The sequence below is a fragment of the Salvelinus fontinalis genome, chromosome 30 (genome assembly GCF_029448725.1).
Source record: "Salvelinus fontinalis isolate EN_2023a chromosome 30, ASM2944872v1, whole genome shotgun sequence".
NCBI classification, from domain to species: Eukaryota; Metazoa; Chordata; class Actinopteri; order Salmoniformes; family Salmonidae; genus Salvelinus; species Salvelinus fontinalis.
The window spans coordinates 13,644,681-13,669,299 of record NC_074694.1 but is presented as its reverse complement, the minus strand read 5'-3'; the positions used below and the strand labels follow the sequence as shown (position 1 = coordinate 13,669,299).

General features: G+C 42.9%; 2 protein-coding genes across 3 annotated transcripts in view; one reads left to right on the top strand and one right to left on the bottom strand.

Moving 5' to 3' along the window:
• Positions 1–2,505, top strand: part of LOC129828665 (CDP-diacylglycerol--glycerol-3-phosphate 3-phosphatidyltransferase, mitochondrial-like) — a 29,479-nt gene extending 26,974 nt beyond the window's left edge. The window contains exon 10 of one of the 2 annotated variants that reach the window (XM_055889778.1): positions 1,492–2,505. The gene's annotated coding sequence lies outside the window, so the exon portion shown is untranslated. Of the gene's footprint in view, positions 1–1,488 lie in introns of both variants that reach the window. The other variant, XM_055889779.1, reaches the window with a different exon arrangement.
• LOC129828664 (dynein axonemal heavy chain 17-like) overlaps positions 1,444–24,619 on the bottom strand; it is an 82,199-nt gene continuing 59,023 nt past the window's right edge. The window contains exons 63-77 of the mRNA XM_055889777.1: positions 15,749–15,913; positions 15,517–15,657; positions 15,241–15,411; positions 14,891–15,013; positions 12,141–12,334; positions 11,910–12,058; positions 11,696–11,823; positions 8,718–8,945; positions 7,819–8,010; positions 7,203–7,382; positions 6,940–7,122; positions 6,668–6,850; positions 4,635–4,778; positions 2,693–2,918; positions 1,444–1,724 (exon numbers count right to left, since the gene is read on the bottom strand). Coding sequence (XP_055745752.1) covers positions 1,477–1,724; positions 2,693–2,918; positions 4,635–4,778; positions 6,668–6,850; positions 6,940–7,122; positions 7,203–7,382; positions 7,819–8,010; positions 8,718–8,945; positions 11,696–11,823; positions 11,910–12,058; positions 12,141–12,334; positions 14,891–15,013; positions 15,241–15,411; positions 15,517–15,657; positions 15,749–15,913 — 2,655 coding nt within the window. The 3' untranslated portion in view covers positions 1,444–1,476. The remainder of the gene's footprint in view (positions 1,725–2,692; positions 2,919–4,634; positions 4,779–6,667; positions 6,851–6,939; positions 7,123–7,202; positions 7,383–7,818; positions 8,011–8,717; positions 8,946–11,695; positions 11,824–11,909; positions 12,059–12,140; positions 12,335–14,890; positions 15,014–15,240; positions 15,412–15,516; positions 15,658–15,748; positions 15,914–24,619) is intronic.

Genomic DNA, 24,619 nt, shown 5'->3' with positions numbered 1-24,619 from the left:
CCAAGCTTCCTGCCATCCAGGACCTCTATACCAGGCGGTGTCAGAGAAAGGCCCTTAAAATTGCCAAAGACTCCAGCCACCCTAGTCATAGACTGTTCTCTCTGCTACCGCACTGCAAGCGGTACCGGAGCGCCAAGTCTAGGTCCAAAAGGCTTCTTAATAACAGCTTCTACCCCAAGCCATAAGACTCCTGAAAAGCTAATCAAATGGCTACCCGGATTTGTATTGACCCCCCCCCCCCCCCACACACACACACACACATTTTTACGGTGCTACTACTCTGTTTCTTATCTATGCATAGTCACTTTACATCTACCGACATGTACATATTACCTCGACTAACCTGTCCCCCCGCACATTGTCTCTGTACTGGTACTCCCTGTATATAGCCATGTTACTGTTATTTTATTGTTGCTCTTTAATTATTTTTGGTAAATACTTAAGAAAAATATGTGTTAACTGCATTGTTGGTTAAGGGCTTATAAGTAAGCATTTCGCTGTAATACCTGTTGTATTCAGCGCATGTGACAATTTGATCTGTTTGCATCTGCCAATATACTGGCGGCCCAGTATCCAGACGACCTGTCCCCAGAACTTCCTATACAGTTAATATTTTCTGTAACGTGTTGAGCCCGGCTTTAAAGAGAATGAGAGGCTAAATTAAAAATGTTACAGAACTACAACTCCCTGTCTAGTTTCACTGATGTTACTATGGCAATCAAGCTCTTTTTACCATCCCTGTAACTGTCATTTCTGCAGAGAGATCATTTTCTAAACTAAAACTCGTAAAGAACTACCTAAGAAACATTAGGTTCTCGGTCTGTGATTTTGAACACCTGAGTAAGATCCACTGGCTGTGAGGGTGTCTGGTGCGCTAGTATCAACACCATACCATCTCCATGAGGTTTCACAGGTACACCCTCCCAGAATAAAAGTTAAACGTGGTTATATAAGTCTGTGGTTGAAGTAAGTACTTACTGTAGCTGTGATCTGGCAAAGAGGGAAGGGGGGAGGAGGGAGAGATAAGCTTAGCTCTAACAATAGCTGAGTGGTTAAATTGATGTTATCTACAGTATGTTTATTGTTACTGTACTGACAACAGGCTGGAAGCTTTCCAATAATCACACCTCAATTTCACATTCAAAAGGTTATCACCTGAGGTTTGTGTGTGCATGCCTGTATTGTTCTTTGCATCTGTGTCCTAACCATGCTTGTACAGGCTGCCCCCTAGTGGACCTTCCTAGGGACAGTGAGAAAGCTGTACATGATACAGTGGAGTTGTTTCATACTGTTTCCAAGCTCAACACACATCTTTCTCTTACCTCACTGATGGCTGTGTTCATTACATTCCTCCAATAGACATAGATGACAGAAATCTGTAATTCTTTTTGTGCAACATTGATGCTTTTTATTAATGAAAAAGGTATTTCGGATGAAAGTGGTCTGAGTGTTTCTGTGTTTTCTCTTGCCTCTCTCTTACACACTAAGCAGGAGGCAGACAGAGGCCAGTACCCACTTGGCAGGCTTCTCCTTGGTCTTGAGGTTGAAGGTCCAGATGAAGGTGGGACCCCTCATGCGGGTCTTGTAGACAGGACACTCATACACGTTCTTGGTTTCCTGTCGGTCCACTGGTACTGCCTTGATGAAGATCACCGGCATGTTGGGGGTCAGCTCCTTCAGACGAGCATCCGCTATCACCCCCGTCTGGGTGTCCCAGCGTGCCCCTGTACATACACAACCAGACACACATACCTAACGTAAAAAGTTGAACTCTAAACATATAAAAACATCATCTCTCCACAATGAGACTGTATGGTTGTGTATATCTACTGTACAAATGGACCACTTAATTCTTAATGCCTGAGAAATAGCAGTATTTTTGTGACGGAAACTAGTTGTGTTTTCCATGAACATGCTGAGTACATGTTGCCAGCAGGACGAATGTTAGTACAGGATGTTTTGTAAATTCCATAACCATTCCATTAGTTTTGTATTGACAGTGGAATCTGGTACATGATGAAAGTAGTGTGTGTGTGTGTGAAGGTGACTAGACTAGACAGCACGCTGTGTGTGGAGTTTTGAGATCCCTGGAGGAGCCTTAAGAACAATTGATCTAGCAGTGTTTACTACGGTACTCTAACCAGCTCATACAGTGAGTCATCCCAGGAACTGAACTTGAAAGTAAGTTGGAATAGTAGAATGCACAAGGTACAATTTAGAAATTGGGTAGTGCATCATCAGTTCCTCTTGTCATGTCAGTCATTCCATATCTTAGACAGCTATTTAATCAGAAATGTCCAGATCAACTAGCCCATGTTAGCTAATGTTTTTTTTTTGCCCATAGATTTTATTGTAATGTTTGGGAACTCCTGCACTAACCAGCTCATACAGTGAATCACCCCAGAAACTGAACTGGGGACTTTGTGTGGATGGATGACTCTTTGTAACCTAAAAGATAATTTTATGAGAAAAAAAAAAAAAAATGGTATTAAAGTTTTGACTGCACCTGATGTGTATTATTGACTGACTTATTAATCTCCAGGAGATGGATGCTAATGGATAAAATTGCCGCAAATGTGTTATTTAGTGGTATATCACTTAAAAAATCCGACATGGCATTTTTTTTGTGTGTTTTAGCTATATAGGGAACAGGATGGCATTTTTAGAATGCAACCAAGATGATAACCCGTACCCTCCATGTAGAGTCCGTAGATGTAGGCCCCCTCCCTGGGTGGACTGGTCATGTCCTCGCGGTTCTTCTTGGTCACCTCTACAGACAGACACATCCTGTCCAGAGGCCACTCGTTCTTCCTGGCCATGGACTGCATGATAGCCGTCAGGAACGACTGGGGGTTGAAGAACCCTGCCAGCCACACCGTGGTGGGGAGAGCGAAGTCTGCTGTCCACGACTCCAACTCCTACACAGACAAAAGTGATCAGAGTATGTATAGACAGAATATTCAATACGATCGCGTGTTATCGATAATGCGTCTTTCGAATACAATGTTCGGAGATCTCATTCTCGGTAAACACTGCTATGTCGGCTCAATTGGAAATGACCTGGCTTTAAAGGGAGGCTGAACTTCCTGATTTTAGCATCTGTTCAATTCTCCTCATTAGGAAATGCGACAGAACATCTGGGTTTTGGAGCTGTGCTTTGATGTGTTTGTGTTCAAATGTGTGAAGCGTTTGTGTACGGTTTTGGCAGAGTTAATGTACATTCACTCACCCTTCTAGTTAACTTGAAACAGTCTAACCAGGTTTTGTATCGAAGTCGCCTAGACTAGCAAGCAAGCTTCTTTCGCCCAATTTAGCTTCAGCCGGCTTGTGTGCGACCGTGGCAAAATTGGTTTAACTTAGGCTATCCAATCTTTGGGGCTAGTTGGGGAACATCCAATAAATGACACAATGTAAATGGAACAATATGTTCATGTTGCACACCTAGTTGTCTCATTAAATTCTTTCAATATAAGTATATGATTTTATAGTTGGTTTGAGGTTGTCATTCAAGTCTGGAGCAATTGGCATTTAAAAAATATTGTCCCATGTACATTGTGTAATCCCCATAGGGATATATGTCAAACCATATTGACCATAGGCATGACAACCTTGTGAAGATGCTGGAGGAAACGGGTACAAAAGTATCTATATCCACAGTAAAACCAGTCCTATATCGACATAACCTGAAAGGCCGCTCAGCAAGGAAAAAGCCACTGCTCCAAAACCGCCTTAAAAAAGCCAGACTACGGTTTGCAACTGCACATGGGGACAAAGATCGTACATTTGGAGAAATGTCCTCTTGTCTGACGAAACAACAAAAATAGAACTGTTTGGCCATAATGACCATCGTTATGTTTGGAGGAAAAAGGGGAGGCTTGCAAGCCGAAGAACACCATCCCAACCGTGAAGCATGGGGGTGGCAGCATCATATTGTGGGGGTGCTTTGCTGCAGGAGGGACTGGTGCACTTCCCAAAATAGATGGCATCATGAGGAAGGGAAATTTGTTAATATATTGAACATCTCAAGACATCCTTCTGGAAGTTAAAGCTTGGTCGCAAATGGGTCTTCCAAATGGACAATGACCCCCAAGCATACTTCCAAATTTGTGGCAAAATGGCTTAAGGACAATAAAGTCAAGGTGTTGGAGTGGCCATCAGAAAGCTCTGACCTCAATCCCATAGAACATTTGTGGGCAGAACTGAAAAAGCGTGTGCAAGCAAGGAGGCCTACAAACCTGACTCAGTTACATTAGCTCTGTCAGGAGGAATGGGCCAAAATTGCCCCATTTTTTTTATTATTTTTTTTTACTAGGATTAACTGTCAGGAATTGTGAAACACTTTAGCCAAATACATTTAAACTCAGTTTATGTAAACTTCTGACTTCAACTGTAGGTGCCAGGTGCACCAGTTTGTGTCAAGAACTGCAACGCTGCTGGGTTTTTCATTCTTAACAGTTTCTTGTGTGTATCAAGAATGGTCCACCACCAAAAGGACAACTTGACGCAACTGTCAACATGGGCCAGCATCTCTGTGTAATGCTTTCGACACCTTGTAGAGTCCATGGCCCGACTAATTGAGGTTGTTCTGAGGGCAAAAATGTCTCCTAATCAGAGAGTATATTATGGTGTTGTACCTTGATCCTGAGCAGCAGGTCTGCATACCAACCCCCCAGGCCCTGCAGGGAGGGGTAGGCGAGCTTGGTCCAGGACTCTGGCACCGTGTCCAGGAACAGAGCGTTACCCAGCTCCTCCATGTCGGTTGTGATTGTCAACTCACCCTACAGAGACGGACAGACAAGACAATGTCACACCCAATGTTCCATCTGAGCTGCGCACAGTATCCCCCGGGACTGCCTTGCAGAAATATCAGCCCACAGAGAGAAGCAGATTGAACTTTAGTGGTGGTCATCAACCAGTCAATTAATCTCCAAGGCATTTTCCATTTGAAACATTTCTTTAAAAATTCTTGTTCCTATTTTTTTATTATTCTCGGGCTGTTGGTGGTAGGTGCACCCGATATAGCTGCCCTATGCGCCAGGTAGGTGAAGGTAGGTAGGTGTTGCCATTTCCTTTGTCTGAAGGTACACACTCTGCCTTCCCGGCGGGCCCAGTGAGCAAATCAAGTGCACTATAGGCCTACTGCTAGCCAATCAGATTGCTCAGACTACCATGTCTGTAGTAAGTAGCAGGCATAAAATAAAGCTACAGCAGAGTTGATACTTTGATTTCCATACGTTTAAAACCATGACTAGGCCTCCCGGGTGGCGCAGTGGTCTAGAGCACTGCATCGCAGTGCTAGCTGCGCCACCAGAGTCTCTGGGTTCGCGCCCAGGCTCTGTCGCAGCCGGCCGCGACCGGGAGGTCCGTGGGGCGACGCACAATTGGCTTAACCTCATTGATACAGTACTGTTTTTAATTGGTTAATGTTGCATAGGCTTACGTTTTAAGTCATGTAAAAAAAAAAATATCTAAGCGGTAGATCTCGGCTTGCATTTTGACTCAAGTGATCTTGACTCGGAAAAGGTTGGTGACTACTGTTCTAGAGTTTTCCCTGTTAACACCAACATTTCCCTTTACTGTGGCAATTGTGATCGAATCAACGTAATATTGGCCACTTTCAACGCAACATACCGAAACAAAATTAACTATGCAAGAGATTTTGTTGTAGGCAGAACGCATTGAAGTAGGATTCTATTGCATTACTCAGCCCTACTCTACACAGACCGGTGTGGCATAAACAATCAGAGCTGCAGTAGGGCTGCTGTATATACAAATAGACCATTGACATATACTGTAGGGATCTGTATCATTTACTTTGAACTGGACTTTATTTACAGCATAAGTGATCATGAGTAGATGCGCTTGTTTGCGATGAAAGCGAGAGATGCACATTTTGTTCATATCCTTTGCTAGTTAGTGAGCTATTAGCCCAGTTATAGATCATTTGTAGTCAGCGATAGGGGAGTGATTGCTTCCTACAAGAACACAAAACATGTACATTTCTAGACATCTTTGAAAAGCGAGTCAGGTAAAGAGCTTTTTTTGTCTTAAAGGGGCAGTGTTGTGTTTTGAGACAGGCTTGAATAAGCTATGTAGCCAATAGGCAGAGGTTAGCATAATTTGTCTGATTATCTGTAATAATGGTATGAGAATAATAAAGCATTTTATTTTATAAAGTTGTTTCTTGCATCAAACACAACAGCATTTTCAGTCACCTTGTCTGAAGGACAGGTAGATAAACAGGTTAATGCCCTGCATGTTTTTTTTCAAAAGTCTCATGGAATGCAGCCCTACATTGAACACCACACATTGGCTGAATGATAGAACAGCTATTTCCATGTTAAAATGTTATGGGATGTATTTTCTCCATTGTTTTTGATGGTAAGCCACTGGTAGGCCTACATTATGATCAAATAGCCACAGTAGCCTACTTGACCACTGTTAAAACTGTAACTTAAAGTGGGTACAGCCTCATTGTTCACTGTTAACATGCGCTGGAAGTTGCACAGAATTTTCACAACGTTCAAGTTTGCGCTCAGCAGACCTGAAATTTGCTCAGTGCTGGAAAGAATGAGGGAACATTGGTCACACCATTCGCTGTATACTCCTTTCAGTATGACTACAGACAACCACTGTGATGTCATGTCACACACTCTCTCTCCCGTACCTTGAGTCCGAGGTTGAGCTCTTTGAGAGAGCGCGTGATCTCCTTGGTGAGGAAGTTCATCCTCTCACACTCCTGAAAGGCCACGATGATGTAGGGAGTTCTCTCCTCCACCTTGGCCATTATCTCTATCATGTTGAAACCATCTGGCAGCTTCTCCAGAATCTCATCCAGGATGCCCTTCACCTGTAGGGGATAACACAGGCACACACAGGTCAAGACTCTAGTGGGGGTTAATTAAAGGCTCTGAGGAGTGGTGATAGTGTTTTTCATACCTTCTCCTCTCTGGACACCCCTCCTCCCCCGGCTGCGTCTGACTCTTTGGGCTGCATCTCCAGCACGGTGCGGAACAGCTTCTCTGAGGTGATGGTGAGGAAGCCAATCTCAGCGTTGGGGTGGAGGCCGTACAAGTAGGGGCTCTCTGGAGGCAGCACCTCATCTATGTACAAATGGTAGCCCTGGACACACACACTAAGGGTTACTGATAGGTAACAATATTTTTAGTTTTTAAGGGTGTTGTCGTGTGTGTGTTCCAAACCTTGTAGTCAGAGTTGGGTGGTACAGGGAAGCTGGGTGCGAGGTACAGCTCTCCCTCCAGCATCTCAGGTCTGACATACTCCTCCAGATAGGTACGACACAACTTCCTGTCCCAGTCGTCTGTGATGTGGCCACCATACATGATCTCCCCAAACAGATAGCGCAGGTCGTCCCACGGCACCTGGAGAGAGAGGGAGGTGGGGTGAGAGAAATGGAGAAAGAAGAAGGGGGAGAGAGGGAGGTGGGGTGAGAGAATGGAGGGAGAGAGAAATGGAGAAAAAAGAAGGGGGAGAGAATGGGGCCAGACACACACTACAAGCATTGCCATCAATGTGCCGTTCTACCTGCAACACAGAAACCAACCAAAATCAACTTATTTGATTAGAATGAATGCGCACGTCAGCCATCGAGCATTGAACCTCAGCGATTCTTGACATTGGACACGATGCAAGGCAAACAGTATAGCAGCTTTCATTGATTTCAAAGAAAGCAGTCCCTCGATGGCTGTTGTGCAGCAGGGCCATAAAGCTCTAGGCTGATTGAGAGATGATGTCAGTCACACATTCATTCACCTTGGAGTTGGCCTCCAGGTAGTTAGTGATGTCCGTCACACTCACCTTGGAGTTGGCCTCCAGGTAGTTGTAGAGCACGTTGACGGAGATGGTGAGGTCTCCATTGTTGAAGGGGTAAGATCTGTTCCAGCCCTGAGCTCCAAACTTCCTCCTCTCAGCCACCACAGCGTGGAAGTAGCACAACGCAAACAAGATCACCTTGAACTCTGACTCTTTAGAGCACATTTCCAGAGTGTCCTAACACACACGTAGAGATAGGGAAGAGATTACATTCAACTCAAATTAAATTTAAGTGTGTGCATGTACTGTACACGGAGTACACCAAACATTAGGAACACCTTCCTAATATTGAGATGCACCCCCCTAGGGATGCTGGCCCATGTTGACTCCAATGCTTCCCACAGTTGTGTCAAGTTGGCTAGATGTCCTTTGGGTGGTGGACCATTCTTGATACACACGGGAAACTGTTGAGCGTAAAAAAAACAACAGCGTTGCAGTTCTTGACACAAACCGGTGCGCCTGGCACCTACTACCATACCCCGTTCAAAGGCACATAAATATTTTGTCTTGCCCATTCACCCTCTGAATGGCACACATGTCTCAGTGCTTAAAATCCTTCTTTAGCCTGTCTCCTCCCCTTCATCTACAATGATTGAAGTGGATTTATCAAGTGACATCAATAAGGGATCCTAGCTTTCACTTGGATTCACCTGGTCAGTCTGTCATGGATAGAGCATGTTTTGTAAACTCAGTGTATATGCATAGTTGTCTCCGTTTCAGCACCAACTGGTAAAAATACTCTGATCTTGTAGATTATTTAGGCACATTTTAGGGTTAGGAAAGTATGCATGAATCATTAAAAAGAAATGGTTTTAAGAGCCTTTACGCATTCTTAAAGTTTTGTAAAGTCAGTGTTTGTGTGTGTGAGCGTACGTATGTGTTACCTGGTTGAAGAGATACAGGGCCTTGTGCAGGTTAGCTTGCATGCCGGTGGGCGGTTCGTTGGTGATCTTAATGCCATTCTCCAGCAGGCCCTGGGGGATGTAGTGCGACTCTGGCGTGGGCGAAGGCTCAGCTGACATGTACACGCGATAGTCATCATGGCTACCCATGCTGTAGCGCTCCACTAGTTTATCCAGGCTGCCCAGCCACTTGGCCACCAGGTGGATGTTCTACAAAAGGGAGGGTTTATTATTGAATACCTGGCGAGTAGTCTATATTCAATGAAAAAATATATAAACTCAACATTCAGCAATTTCAAAGATTTTACAGAGTTACCGTTCATGAACGGAAATCAGTCAATTCAAATAAATTCATTAGGCCCTAGTCTATGGATTTCACGACTGGGAATACAGATATGCATCTGCCGGTCACAGATACCTTAAAAAAGGTAGGGGCGTGGATCAGAAAACCAGTCAGTATCTCCTTGACATAGAGTTGATCAGGCTGTTGATTGTGGCCTGTGGAAAGTTGTCCCACTCCTTTTCAATGACTGTGCGAAGTTGCTGGATATGGTTGGGAACTGGAACAAATTGACGATCCAGAGCATCCCAAACATGCTCAATGGGTGACATGTCTTGAGTATGCAGGCCATAGAAGAACTGGGACATTTTCAGCCACCAGGAAGTGCGTACAGATCCTTGCAACATGGGGCTGTGCATTATCATGATGAAATATGAGGTGATGGCGGTGGAAGAATGGCCCGACAATGGGCCTCAGGATCTCGTCACGGTATCTCTGTGCATTCAAATTGCCATTGATAAAATGCAATTGTGTTTGTTGTCCATAGCTTTTGACTGCCCATACCATAACCCCACTGCCACCATGGGGCACTCTGTTCACAACGTTGACGTCAGCAAAATTGCTTGCACACACGACACCATACACGCTGTCTGCCATCTGCCCGGTACAGTTGAAACCAGGATTCATCTGTAAAGAGCACACTTCTCCAGCATGCCAGTGTCCATCGAAGGTGAGCATTTGCCCACTGAAGTCGGTTACAAAGCTGAACTGCAGTCAGGTAAAGACCCTGGTGAGGACGACGAGCATGCAGATGAGCTTCCCTTTCTGACAGTTTGTGTAGAAATCCTTCAGTTGTGGAAACCCACAGTTTCATCAGCTGTCCAGTGGCTGGTCTCGGATGTGGAGGTCCAGGGCTGGCGTGGGTTCACATGGTCTGCGGTTGTAAGGCCGGTTGGACGTATTGCCAAATTCTCTAAAACGACGTTGGAGATGGCTTAAGGTAGAGAAATAAACATTCAATTCTCTGGCAACAGCTCTCGTGGACTTTCTGCAGTCAGCATGCCAATTGCAATCCCTCAAAGCTTGAGACAGCTGTTGCATTGTGTTGTGTGACAAAACTGCACATTTTAGAGTGGCCTTTCATTGTACCCAGCACAAGGTGCGCCTGTGTAATGATCATGCTGTTTAATATTTGTCCACATCATTTGAGAGAAATAAGCTTTTTGTGCGTATCGAACATTATCTGGGATCTTTTATTTCAATCAATCAATCAATCAATCAATTTTATTTTATATAGCCCTTCGTACATCAGATAATATCTCGAAGTGCTGTACAGAAACCCAGCCTAAAACCCCAAACAGCTAGAATGCAGGTGTAGAAGCTCATGAAACATGGGACCAAAACTTTATATGTTGCGTTTAGATTTTTGCTCATTGTAGTTAGTCTATAACTAGTCTATATGAGGTTACAATTGCAGTTTAATAACAACCAGAGCCATATAAAGCATTAGGCAAAAATATCCTTCACGTTGGAACAAAATATTCCATGACAAAGGATGCGTCCCAAATGGCACCCCTATTATTATTATAGGACCCTATCAAATCTGCCATGCGGTGAACACAGACAGAATCATGGAATTCAGACATTAAAACGGGAATTCAACAATATTCAAAAATATATTGAACTTAGTAGGAAATCAACTAAATATATTGAATTTGCCCAAGATTTTCACAAGAGATTAACTAAATGCATCATTAATTCCTATTTTCCTTCAACTTTCTGAATAGGCAATGCGGGAATGCCACTCTCTGTGTGTGCCTACTTTATGCAGCCGTTAGCCAGCTGATCCGACCTGCTTGCTTACAGCTGCACTAGGATCGGACAGGCTTCCTGTGTAGATTAAGACCCAGAAGAGCTGGCATGCGATATGGCTCGGAAAACGTACCTCAATCAAGGGGTGAGAAATGCGTTGTACTTCGAATTGTCCCATTATCCCACCCAACTGTTACACCGAGAAGATTGAACGACTGCTAGTATTTAAGTAAACTGCGGTGTCATAATCCAATAATACACAGGAAGCCTGGCCAACCCTAGTGCAGCTGTAAGCTAGCGGGTCGGATCTGCTGGCTAGTAGCCTTTAGTGATGATGCCAATGATAACCTTCAACAATTAAATGTTAACTACAAAGTAGTCTATGTGGACCTGACAGAACAATATTATGATTATTTGCATCAATGCAGTGGCGATTTGTTTATCAAACTCTGCAATCACATGTGCACTACAGAAACACCACTAACCAAACAAGTAACTTGCTGGTGCACACTTGAATTAAAGGGCATCTACATCCAAAAATAAATTTCTTAGATTTTTCTCAAACCTCAAAAGAGGTCTCCTGATGTGGTTAAAGTATTGTTGTGGACTTAGAACAGACAATGTTGTTGTTTTTCTATTAAAAAAGTGTGATTTTGAGAGTGAAAACCTGAAAAAACTAAATGGAGAAAATGGAATTTGGGGGGGAAAATGTATGGAATTAGGCAAAAAATAAAACATTTACTTAAGAACCTACTATAATCCAGCATATATAGTTGAATAGGGTTCCATTTGAGACGAAGACCATGACTTGCACGCTGTTCAAACTCCAGCCTGTGAGTAAGGAGTAAGTGGTGCTCATTCAGTGTACCTGCAGTATAACCCAGTGTCCTTCTCTAGCTGCCATGTTCAGAGCAGCCTCGGCCACCACCTCCTGGCCCTGACCCAGAGACACGTTGTGGAACTTCCCGTTGTCAAAGGTGAAACCCATCTTCTTACCTGGACCAAATGACAGGATGGCAGGTTAGACATGAAACAGATAGGGTTCAAGGTCCTATAGCAAGTGTGTGTGTGCGTGTACAGACCTAGAGCTTCCACATCTTTGAGGGGGTCGACTCCCGGGGAGAGGATGAAGAACATGGGAGTAGACGAGCTGCTCTCCTCAAATGATACGGCGAACTCCACGCTCCTCCCCTCCACGTACTTTGTACCCATTTTCTCCTCCACAAAGGTACTACAACACACAGAACACTCAACATTACCAGAACAAACATCTGCTTCCTTTACACTGGTGTGTGTGTGTGTGTGTCTTGTACCTGACTGCGTAGGACATCCGGTCCGGTCTCATACACCTCATCATGCAGAGTTTCTGTAGGCCCGTCTTGTTCTTCCACTCCTGAGGAAACTTTTCCTTCTCCGGAGCCTCCGACTCAACAAACTTCTTCCAGCGCTTTGCAGATCCCTCCATGTCCCGGTCCAGGTTCTTAAACTCATCAAACTCCGACAGGGCCTGACACACACACACACACACACACACACATACACAAACCTCTATTACTCAGCTCTGCAGGTGGATAGTGTGTGTCAGTAGAGTGTGTGATTGTCGGTACACTCTCAGAAATAAAGGTGTACAAACGCTTGTCACTGTAGTGGTACGTAATTTGTACCTTTAGTTATAAAAGGTACATCAATGTACCCTTGCCTTTTTAGGGTACCACCACATTGACAAGGTCATTTGTTCCTTTTAAGTGGCAAAACGTTATTGGGGTGTTGTTTTAACACTGTAGGGTGTAAAGCCTTTTTGCATATTTCCCAGGGTGTCTTTCAAGTAAATCTGAGTTACCAGTACCACCCATGACTGTTTTTGCTAGTGACAGAGACATGGTTATGGCTTTCAGTTCTGTAGCCCCCACTAAGTGAATATTTGATCATTGAAATTAAACTCTTTATGACAACACATTACATACAGGTAACTGCCAAAATAATGGAAACACTTCAGTAAATGAGACACAAAGTACACTGCTCAAAAAAATAAAGGGAACACTTAAACAACACAATGTAACTCCAAGTCAATCACACTTCTGTGAAATCAAACTGTCCACTTAGGAAGCAACACTGATTGACAATAAATTTCACATGCTGTTGTGCAAATGGAATAGACAAAAGGTGGAAATTATAGGCAATTAGCAAGACACCCCCCAAAACAGGAGTGATTCTGCAGGTGCTGACCACAGACCACTTCTCAGTTCCTATGCTTCCTGGCTGATGTTTTGGTCACTTTTGAATGCTGGCGGTGCTCTCACTCTAGTGGTAGCATGAGACGGAGTCTACAACCCACACAAGTGGCTCAGGTAGTGCAGTTCATCCAGGATGGCACATCAATGCGAACTGTGGCAAAAAGGTTTGCTGTGTCTGTCAGCGTAATGTCCAGAGCATGCAGGCGCTACCAGGAGACAGGCCAGTACATCAGGAGACGTGGAGGAGGCCGTAGGAGGGCAACAACCCAGCAGCAGGACCGCTACCTCCGCCTTTGTGCAAGGAGGTGCACTGCCAGCGCCCTGCAAAATGACCTCCAGCAGGCCACAAATGTGCATGTGTCAGCATATGGTCTCACAAGGGGTCTGAGGATCTCATCTCTGTTTCTGACCGTTTGAGCAGACACATGCACATTTGTGGCCTGCTGGAGGTCATTTTGCAGGGCGCTGGCAGTGCACCTCCTTGCACAAAGGCGGAGGTAGCGGTCCTGCTGCTGGGTTGTTGCCCTCCTACGGCCTCCTCCACGTCTCCTGATGTACTGGCCTGTCTCCTGGTAGCGCCTCCATGCTCTGGACACTACGCTGACAGACACAGCAAACCTTTTTGCCACAGCTCGCATTGATGTGCCATCCTGGATGAACTGCACTACCTGAGCCACTTGTGTGGGTTGTAGACTCCGTCTCATGCTACCACTAGAGTGAGAGCACCGCCAGCATTCAAAAGTGACCAAAACATCAGCCAGGAAGCATAGGAACTGAGAAGTGGTCTGTGGTCACCACCTGCAGAATCACTCCTTTTTTGGGGGTGTCTTGCTAATTGCCTATAATTTCCACCTTTTGTCTATTCCATTGCCACAACAGCATGTGAAATTTATTGTCAATCAGTGTTGCTTCCTAAGTGGACAGTTTGATTTCACAGAAGTGTGATTGACTTGGAGTTACATTGTGTTGTTTAAGTGTTCCCTTTATTTTTTTGAGCAGTGTATTTTTTTTTACTTGACTTGCGACTTAAAGATGTAACTTGACTTGCTCTTGGAATGAATGACTTTGACTCGAGTCTTAACCCGTTCTACTTGGGACCCGATTTGAGACTTGCTTGTGACTCAAATAATAGTGACTTGATCCCACCTCTGGCAATAAGTCCAACTTCTAACAGCTTGGATTAGTTTAGAAAAAAGTATGTTATTTGTCTTTGTGTAAAAAATAAATAAAAAGGCACTCGCATGTCTGAGCTATCTTTTTTGCAGGTGCATGGTATCAGTTGAATAAGATGAGAAAAAAGCAGGAACCCGCACACTGCGCTTGATTGTATCACTGCTCTTTAAGAAGCTTTACGTATCGGCCTCACGGCCTTCGTCAGAGCTTTTGAGGCCGATACGTAAAGCTTATTAAAGAGCAGTGATACTATCAAGAGCAGTGTGCGGGTTCCCTCTTTTTTCTCATGTATCTTTGTGTAGCATAAGATCAATCAATGGGCATGCAAAACACACATTGAAACAAACAATTCTAAAAAATTAACTTGCAATAGAGCGTGCTGGGAAATATTATAATGATGGGTGAGGCTTTTGAGTGTGTGTGATGACTGTACCTTTATATTCAAAATATTGGGTACAAAAATGTACCATTATAATAGATTATCCGTACATGTACCCTAAAAGGTACCGCACAGTACCATGTGAGATTATATGTGTACCTCTGAAAGGACATTATGCAAATGTTGATATTTTTGTACCCCTGGTTACAATACTGTACCCTAACCGTACTCTTTCTTCTGAGAGTGTAGAGTGCGTGTGTGTTTGGGCTGTGCCCACCTTGATGCCACCCCAGCCCTGGTTGGCCAGGAAGTCGACCGGAGAGCCCAGGCCAGCTTTGTACGGGAACCTCAGGAGGAAGTCCAGCTCAGTAGGGTTGATCTCCTTCTTCATCAGCAAGATCTACTCACACACACATTTAAATATTATTCTTATCCACCAAGCAGAAATGTTCTACGTAAGTATATGGGCCTATGTGTGTCACCAAATGTCACTTTGATTCTGTAAGTTCCTATTTTGTCAAAAGTAATTCTGTCCCAAACGGTACCCTATTCCCTATTTAGTGCTCTACTTTTGACCAGGGCTCATAGGGCATCCTATTCACTAGTCTGTCTGGTGTGTTTTCTGACCTGGAATGCGACCTGAGCAATGAAGGTAAGCTTGTCCCTCTCAAACAGGCTGCGGTTGGTGTACATGAACACAGAGTAGGTGATCTGGTCTATCAGGTTGTTCACTCTGTGTTTCACCTCGTCCGCCGGCTCTGTAAGCATGATGGCCACCTCAAACACAACACTGAAGGCCTACACACACACACAAAACCAAGTTTTCATAAAATATTAGTTCTGAGGTTGATAATAAAGTCAAGAGTATTGAGAGTGTGATTCTAAAGTCCTGTGGAGTGTTACCTTGAGTGAGAACTGGTAGATGGGGTTGATTTTGTTCAGGTCGTTGAGGATAAAGTAGAGCAGAGCAGCTCGTATTGATGCAGGTCTGTAGTTCTCTCTGGCCTCGTTGATCTTAACCTCTGTTATCTTCGCTTCGCGCACCTGAAGGCCACAAACCCAAACATTCTCCACTCACCTTCACACCATAATAGACCATTAGAGAAAGTGTGTTTGTGTGTGTGTGTGTGTGTACCTTCTCCTCGATCTCGGTGGCGGTTGCCTTGGTGATTTCCAGGTTCTCTACGAGGGCGGTGTCTCCCAAAAAGTTGCCGGAGGCAGCCGAGAGGCGAGCCAAAAGAGAGTCCTCCAGCTGCTTCAGCACAATCTTAAAGTTGTTTTGTTGCTTGGTCAGCTCAGCCTATATACACATCGCAGAGCAACGGAGACGGGTTAGTCAGAACACCCGGAGTAGAGTAAAGGTGCCCTTAGATGTTGATCTTATCAGGACAGGAAAATGGTTCAATTCACACACTTGTCAAGAGACCAGAACATCCCTGGTCATCCTTAGATGCTGAGCTTATCAGGACAAGAAAATGGTTCAATTCACACACTTGTCAAGAGACCAGAACATCCCTGGTCATCTACTGCCTCTGATCTGGAGGACTCACTAAACACAAATGCTTTGTTTGTAAATTATGTCTGAGTGTTGGAGTGTGCCCCTGGCTATCTGTAAATTAAAAAAACAAGAAAATGGTGCAATCTGGTTTGCTTAATATAAGGAATTTGAAATGATTTATACTTTTACTTCTGATACTTAAGTACATTTTATCAATTACATTTACTTTTGATACTTAAGTATATTTAAAACCAAATACTTTTAGACTTTTACTCAGGTAGTATTTTACTGGGTGACTTTCACTTTTACAATTAACATATCTTTACTTTTACTCAAGTATGTCAATTAGGTACTTTTTCCACCACTGCAACTGAGTGCAGGAAATGCAGAAGTGCTGAAACTTGTTTTGGTTAAAGTTTAATTGAACAGTATAAAACAATAAGAATGGAGAAAGGCTCATTGAAATCACTTAGAATGTATGTGTTGCCACCCTAGTGTAACCGATGTGAAATGGTTAGCTAGTTAGCGGGGTGCGCGCTAATAGCGTTTCAATCGGTGATGTTACTCGCTCTGAGACCTTGAAGTAGTTGTTCTCCTTGCTCTGCAAGGGCGATGGGTAACGATGCTTGGGTGGCTGTTGTCGATGTGTGCAGACGGTCACTGGTTCGAGACCAGGTAGGGGTGAGGAGAGGGACGGAAGCTACACTGTTACACTAGGATCACTCACTACTCATAAAGCAAATGAGGAACTTTTATTATTTAAAAACTAAAAATACCATCAAATACCGTCATACCATCCATTTTTTATTTTTTTAAATAAATACAGTGATATAATATTTTGCCCATATCGCCCAGCCCTACATGAGTCTCCTAGGTTTTGTATTGAAGTCAATGTACCAAGAGGAGGACGGAAACTAGCTGTCCTCCGACTACACCATGGTGCTACCCTACAGAGTGCTGTTGAGGCTACTGTAGACCTGCATTACAAAACAGTGTGTTTTAATCAATTATTTGGTGACGTGAATATATTTAGTATAGTTTTATCTAAAAATTATCACTTTAATGTTTCACTATTTTTATTTTTATGAAATTCACTGAGGAGGATGTTCCCTCATTTCCTCCTCTGAGGAGCTTCCACTCAGGTCTTCATATTTAGATTACCCTATGCACCCCTAGTTTGTTCCTTTAGTTAGAATGGCCGACAGCTCATCAGTCAATTACCCCTAACTTTCTATCCAATCAGAGACATTCTATTTAGCCTGCTCGTTCTAAGTCCCACCTCCAGTCAGTTGCTGCATGTTGAACTGTATTTGTGCGTGCATCTAAAAGTGAGTAGTAATACTGTATGTGAAGTTTTCTGTATGCTGTCGGGGGGATAAAGTAATTCGGGGGGGTTATTATTGAGGTGTAAGTTGCTTATGCATTGTCATTACTAGCTAGCTAGTTAGCCAGGCTAAAAATGTTCTATGCGTCATGCACACGGTGCATTGCAGTTATGTGCCTTTATGTAGGCCTATAAGAATATTACTGAGGTAAAGTGGTGACATTCAATAGACATTCATCAGACATTCATCCGACATTCAGAGCTTTTATCCATAAACTGCATAATGGACCCAGTTTTAGCGTTCTCTTTCTTTTCATACATTTTTACCTTCATGGCTGATAAACACGCCCCCTTAAAGTGAATTAGGGTAAAAAAATAGAACTAATCCTTGGTTCTCCTGTGATTTGAAAATCCTTTTTCTGCAAAATCATCAAGCATTGGCCTTGGCGAGGAAAACTGGTGAAACAGCTGATTGGCTGCTTTTTATTGGCCGCTAAATTCTGGAAAACTGTCAACTTACTTAAATGAGGAAACTCCTTGACTTCCCTGCCGAAGCAAATTACATCGGAATCTGGGATCATCAGTGACCAAACTGAAATTTGTGATGTTTTTAATAAGCATTTTATTTCTGCTGGTTTTCTTTTTGAAAGAAAAAATGGCCAAAAATGATCCTGACCGGTCTATTGTTTCAGCCCCTCAGCCTTTAGCTGATGTGGAAAACAGTAAGCCGTTTTTTAATTTTCAAAAAGTCACAGAAGATCTTATCTGCTATAGATTCTAAGAAATTATTAGGCGCTGACAATCTGGATCCATATTTACTCAGGTGTGCAGCACCTATTATTGTTGGTGTAGTGACGCATATTTTTAATCAAATATTTGTCGTAGGAAAAATTCCTAAATCTTGGAACAAAGCTTTTGTTTTACCACTCCTCAAGGGAGGAGATGGTAGTGAATTGGATAATTATCGGCCCATCTCTAAGCTCTCCTGTTTGTCTAAAATTCTAGAGTCACTGGTGAATAGGCAAATACAATCTTTTTTAACTGTTAACAATACTCTTTCTAGTAATCAATCTGGCTTTAGACCTAAACACAGTACTATTACGGCCACTGTACGTGTTGTAAATTATATTACTAATGCCCTAGATAATAGAAAGTACTGTGCCGCCTTGTTCATAGATTTATCTAAAGCTGTTGTCACTGTTGACCATGCAATACTTTTGGGTAAGCTGTCGTTAATAGGACTGGGATCATGACTATCTAAAGGATAGAAGTCAGGATGTTAGAGTCGACGGCATCCAGTCAGAGCCATTGGAGTTGGTTAAAGGGGTCCCACAAGGTTCTATACTGGTCCATTACTGTTCACTCTCTACATAAACAATACCGGTGATGAGATAAGAAAGTGTCAAATTCATTTATATGCTGATGACACTGTCATGTACTCTATCGCTTCAACGGCTGACCAAGCATTATCACTATTGGAGACAGATTTTAAGATATTACAAGGGTCTTTTATACAGCTGAAACTTGTTTTAAATGCAAAGAAAACACATTTTATGATTTTTAGTAGGTTCAAAAAATTGGTTAAATACACTTGAGCTTAGATGGTTCTCGAATTGATCAGGTCTCTGCATATAAATACTTAGGGATATGGTTGGATGATAAACTGTCTTTTAAAATGCATATTGACGAACTTTGTAAACGGCTAAAAATCAAGCTAGGCTTCCTCTATAGAAACAGGACATGCTTGTACTCTACAAATAGAAGACAAATTGTGCAAGCTACTTTTATGTCTGTTATTTGGGGATATTATTTACATGCATTCTACGGCATCAACACTTAAATCGCTGGATGCTACTTATCATTGCGCACTTAGGTTTATTACGTGTGCTAGCTACAGAACTCACCACTGTGTTTTATATTAAAATGTGGGTTGGACTTCGCTGTCCATGAGACGAGAACAACATGCTCTCGTGTTTGTCTATAAAGCACTTCTGAATAAACTACCTTCTTATTTATCATCACTCATCAATATTATAATTAGAATTCCTAAAATCAGGTCTCAAGCATGGATTACACTTGATGCGCCCATGCAATTTCCACAGAGTTGGGTATGGCTGCCTTTTCCTGCAGACTAAACTTAAACTTGAGACTCTTGTCCCCCCTGCTCATTTTAAATATTTATTGGAGCATTTTTATTTTTATATTGCTTGTAACTGTTTCGGGTAATGCAAGTTCTTGTGCTGTTAGTAGAATAACCTGTGTAAATGAAATCTGTTACTGTATATATATCTTTTTTGTATTATCTGTGATCGTTATGTTTGTCTTGTTTAGTTTTTTAATCATTGTACCTAAACTGTATGTGTAAACATGTATATGCAGGGCCCAGCTGTAAAAGAGACCTTGGTCTCAGTCTGTGTTCCTTGTTGAAATAAACATATAATAATAATAATAATAATAATAATAATAATAATAATAATACTAATTCATCAGACATTCATCAAACATTTACAATAATACAAAACCATTTACAATAGTAAAAATCAATAACTAAGATTCTGTTTGTCACAGAATCATCAACCTAGATATGATTAATTCTCTAAATGTCTAGCATACTTTTACAACCTTTGTTTTGAGGAAAAATTCCAGTTCCCTCCTTCCCCAAAACACTGTTCATATTTGACTATAAATTGTGCATTCCTGTATTATACTTATGCTAAAATGTTTATTCTATTCTACTAAGCAATTTACTTTATGTTCGTATTCTTATATTTTATTATTTCTTATTGTTGTAGCATTGTCAAGAAGGTACCTGCAAGTAAGCATTTCGTTAGACAGTGTATCCCTCCCTATACGACTAATGCGCAATGTCCACCAGATGCATATGTGTTTTGCCCAATGTCTAGCCCGCATTTTCCATACTTGATGCACATGTGCTTAGCTAAAATGTGCACTTCTGTTTGTGCCAGCCCACTGTAAAGAAACGCACAGGAGTTGAAAGTATTGAACGCATGCGGAACACAGAACGCACCACAGCCTAGTGCCGCACCCAATGTAGCGTAATGGACTGCTCCATTGACAATCAATGACTACCGCCGAAACGCAGTTTGATGCATTTGGTGGACATGAGGCGTAATAAAAACGTGAAGACGCAGTTATTGCACCTTGCAGTGGTCACGTGTCCTTGCAGGCCACTTTATAGTTTACCGTCTATGTTTGCATACAGTGTAGCAGTGTAGACACTGCAGCTGTATTCTTCTTTGTAATTCATGTTCTCTTATACTGCATTATCCTTTAGATGTAATAGAAGCCTATTACATACAGTATATCATTTTAAGTCAGTATTGTGTTCACATCTGTGTGAAGCCTTATTTCCTTACATTAACACTGGATACTGTAGTAAGCTAAGCTGATTCAGCCTTTCTATTGAATGCATCTTACATTCATAATTGCATATTATTGTGTACTATAATCAGTGGTGTAGTGCTATTTTTGTAGTTGAGGGAGAGCAAAAAAAAGTAATTGAAGTCCTCATTTCCTCAACCAAAGTTTGTACCGACAGATGTAGCCTACCAATATAAAACATGCCTAAAAAGCACCCTCCAATTGCAATGTCTGCCTATGCCCACACATATTGTCTCAAGAACTTTTAATATCCTCAGTCACTAAGTTAGGCACACCTCCTTTCAAAATAAGCCATCATCACTGTCAATCACTTTTGACTGTTTTTACCCAAACTGCATGCCAATCATTTGATTGAATTCAATCAGTTTCATAGGAATGTGCAATTAAATGATCTTGAATTATGTTTTGATGTATGGGTTCATTGTCATTTGTAAGGGACTGGTCCAAATTCACATGACAATTGCTAGCTAGCTAGCCAGCTAGTTAGCTTTGTGAGAGTACTTGACACCTTTCATTGAAGGTTAGTGTTTTCCGGGATCCTTGGGATGTTCCTATGCTAACCCCTTACCATTTTAAATGTCAACTTCAATGGGGGGGGGTAGCAAGGACCGTTCACTGGGGCGAGACAATTATCAGAATTCAATGGCTACAGCCCTACAATCGCTGAAAACATAGCTAAATACCAATACATTGAAAATGTGTCCTTTGTCGTTGTTTTCCAGCTAGCTAGCATGAGGGAGCTCATTCTTCAGCGCCTTGGCAGATTTTTTTGCTGGAATCAGTGCAGTGTATGCTCCTTTCACTAGAGCAGTGTTAATCACTATTTTCAACTTTGGGTTGAAACAATCATTCAGAGGGCCGCACAGATTTTTGTTTTGTTGTACTTTTTCTTCCAAAATTATTAATTATCAATTGAGAGCAAATTCTGAGCAATAGAGCACATGCAATTGATTTGATGTTGTCACGTATACTCCCTCTCCGGCCTCTAGGTCATCAGGCTGCTGATTTTCCCGCACACCTGTCTCACCTGGACTCCATCACCTTGATTATCTTCCCTATATCTGTCACTCCCCTTGCTTCTCTCCTCAGGCGTTATTGACTCTGTTTTCATGTCGGTGCGTTGTTTGTATTTTGTGTTTATTTTATTTATTAAAAACACTCACTCCCTGAACTTGCTTCCCGACTCTCAGTGCACTCGTTACAGAATAACACCCAAGGGAAGCATCAGGGAGTGTTTTTTTGTATTTCATTTTTTGTGTCAGTAATGACGTCGTGTCCGGGAACTGCTACAGGCTCTCATGCCTCAGCCGGATCGCCGAGCTTTCATGCCTCAGCCGGATCGCCAGGCTCCCCTGCCTCAGCCAGCTCGTCAGGATTTCATGCCTCCGCCGGATCGCCAGGCTCCCCTGCCACAACCAATCTGTCAGGTTCCCGCACCCCAGCTGACTCGACAAGTTCCCGCGCCTCAGCTGGCGTGACAGGTTCTCGCACATCAGCAGGGGTGACTGGTCCGCTCCTGATCCCCGGGTTCGTCTGGAGCCGGGCGTCGGGGAAGGGGTACTGTCACGTATACTCCCTCTCCGGCCTCTAGGTCATCAGGCTGCTGATTATCCCACACACCTGTCACCATTGTCTCGCGCACCTGGGCCTCATGACACTCACCTGGACTCCATCACCTCCATCACCTCCTTGATTATCTTCCCTCACTCCCCTTGGTTCGCTCATCGGGTGTTATTGACTCTGTTTTCATGTTGGTCCGTTGTTTGTGTTTTGTGTTTATATTATTTATAAAAAGGGTATCTGCAGGTTCCATCAAGTTGAATGTAATACTTTTTTAATGCCACTTGAAATGCAATTTAATACTAATTTTGAGGCCAATGCTCATTCCGTGCGTCTCAGTATCTCAAATCCATATCAAATCAAATCTCTTGGTTGTAAAATAGACAGCTGAGAAATAAAAAATATACCTGCACAAACCTGAGAACATCCTCTCTTCAACTGTGTCAAGTATTATTACACAGGATAGCTGTGTTTTTCTTATAGCTACAGGAGCGCAGTGGGAAAAAGTGGCTTGCTCATTATCACTGCAGCATGCCCCAGTGAAACAGGCACATGGGCAGGGCAGACATATTTCATTATAGGAATTATGAAGATTCTGCACTATACTGTTTCACCCAATTTATTTTCTTCTTATTTTTCCCCCTATTTCGTGATATACGATTGGTAGTTACAGTCTTGTCCCATCACTGCAACTCCTATACGGACTCGGGAGATGCGAAGGTCGAGAGCCATGCATCCTCCAAAACACGACCCTGCCAAGATGCACTGCTTTTGACACATTGCTCGCTTAACCCGGAAGCCAGCCACACCAATGTGTCGGAATAAAAACCATACAACTGGCGACCGTGTCAGCGCGCATGTGCCCGGCCCGCCACAACAGTCGCTAGAGTGCGATTGGACAAGGAAATCCTGTCCGGATTAACCTTTCCCGAACGCGGACGATGCTGGGCCAATTGTGCGTCACCTCATGGGTCTACCGGTCGTGGCCGGCTGCAACACAGCCCGGGATCGAACCCGGATTTGTAGTCACGCCTCAAGAACTGCAGTGCCTTAGACTGCTGCGCCACTCGGGAGGCCCGACCAAATCATTTAATAGCTAAATAGTTAACTAGCTAGCTAACGAGTAAACTAACTACCCTAGCTACAAGCAATGTTTCGAATTGGCTATCTATTTTGTAGCCTACCTTACTCTCTGTGCACTATCATCTGGCAACAGCAGACTTGCAATGGCACATGCACACACAGAGTTGTAGGCTACATGTGGGAGCTCTCTAGCATCTTGAAAATGTGCCTCGGTAGGAGTAGGCTATGCCTTGATGTTCATTTTTTTCTCCAGATTTTGTCATGGTGGCAACAATTAAGCAGCTGCACAACATAGCGGAAACACTGTATTCATCTCCGGTCGCATTTTTTAAGACCATTGAAAACTGAATTTAAGACAAGACGGCCCGAGTCCATTACAAACCGTTTTGAGGACAGCCGATTTAACAAACCCCTCAAGGAGTTTTCTGTCTGTTGCTGTTCTTGTTAAGTTGGATTTGGCCTGCTCAAAGTGCGCTTTGAAGTTAGACCGAAAGAGCTCGCCACCCAGCATGGCCTCGGCCATAGCCTATAGTTCTTCATTCTTCTCCCCACCGCCGGAGAGAAGACAGGGAACAAACCACCATTTACCTAACTCTAGGCTGCTATACATATTTATTTGGTTTGTCATTCTATAATTTTAGTTGGAATTTGAGTGGTTATTTAATATATTTGATTTGTAATTTATCAGAATACTTTTCCAAAAATAGTTTTGCCACCTCTAAGTATTCTCAAAATGGAAAAAGTAAGGGAGTGCCGCTCCCCCACGCTCTACACCCCTGCCTATAATATATCTTCTACAGGTGTAGACAACTAAAAGACGTGATTGGATTGTGATTAGATGTTCCCGACCACGTCCGGAAGTAGTCAGACAGGCATTGTGAGATATCTTAGGCTGTGTTTATACAGGCAGCCAAATTGAAATTTTTTCACTAATTGGTCTTTTGACCAATCAGATTTGAAAAAGATCTGATGTTAAAAGATCTGATGTGATTGGTCAAAATACCAATTAGTGTAAAAAATATCAGAATTGGGCTGCCCGTATAAACGCAGGCTTACAAGAGTGGAAGAATACCTGACAAATAATTTGCATACAGGGAGGATATCTGGTCACAATGTGGACACAGTGGATGGATAAGAGA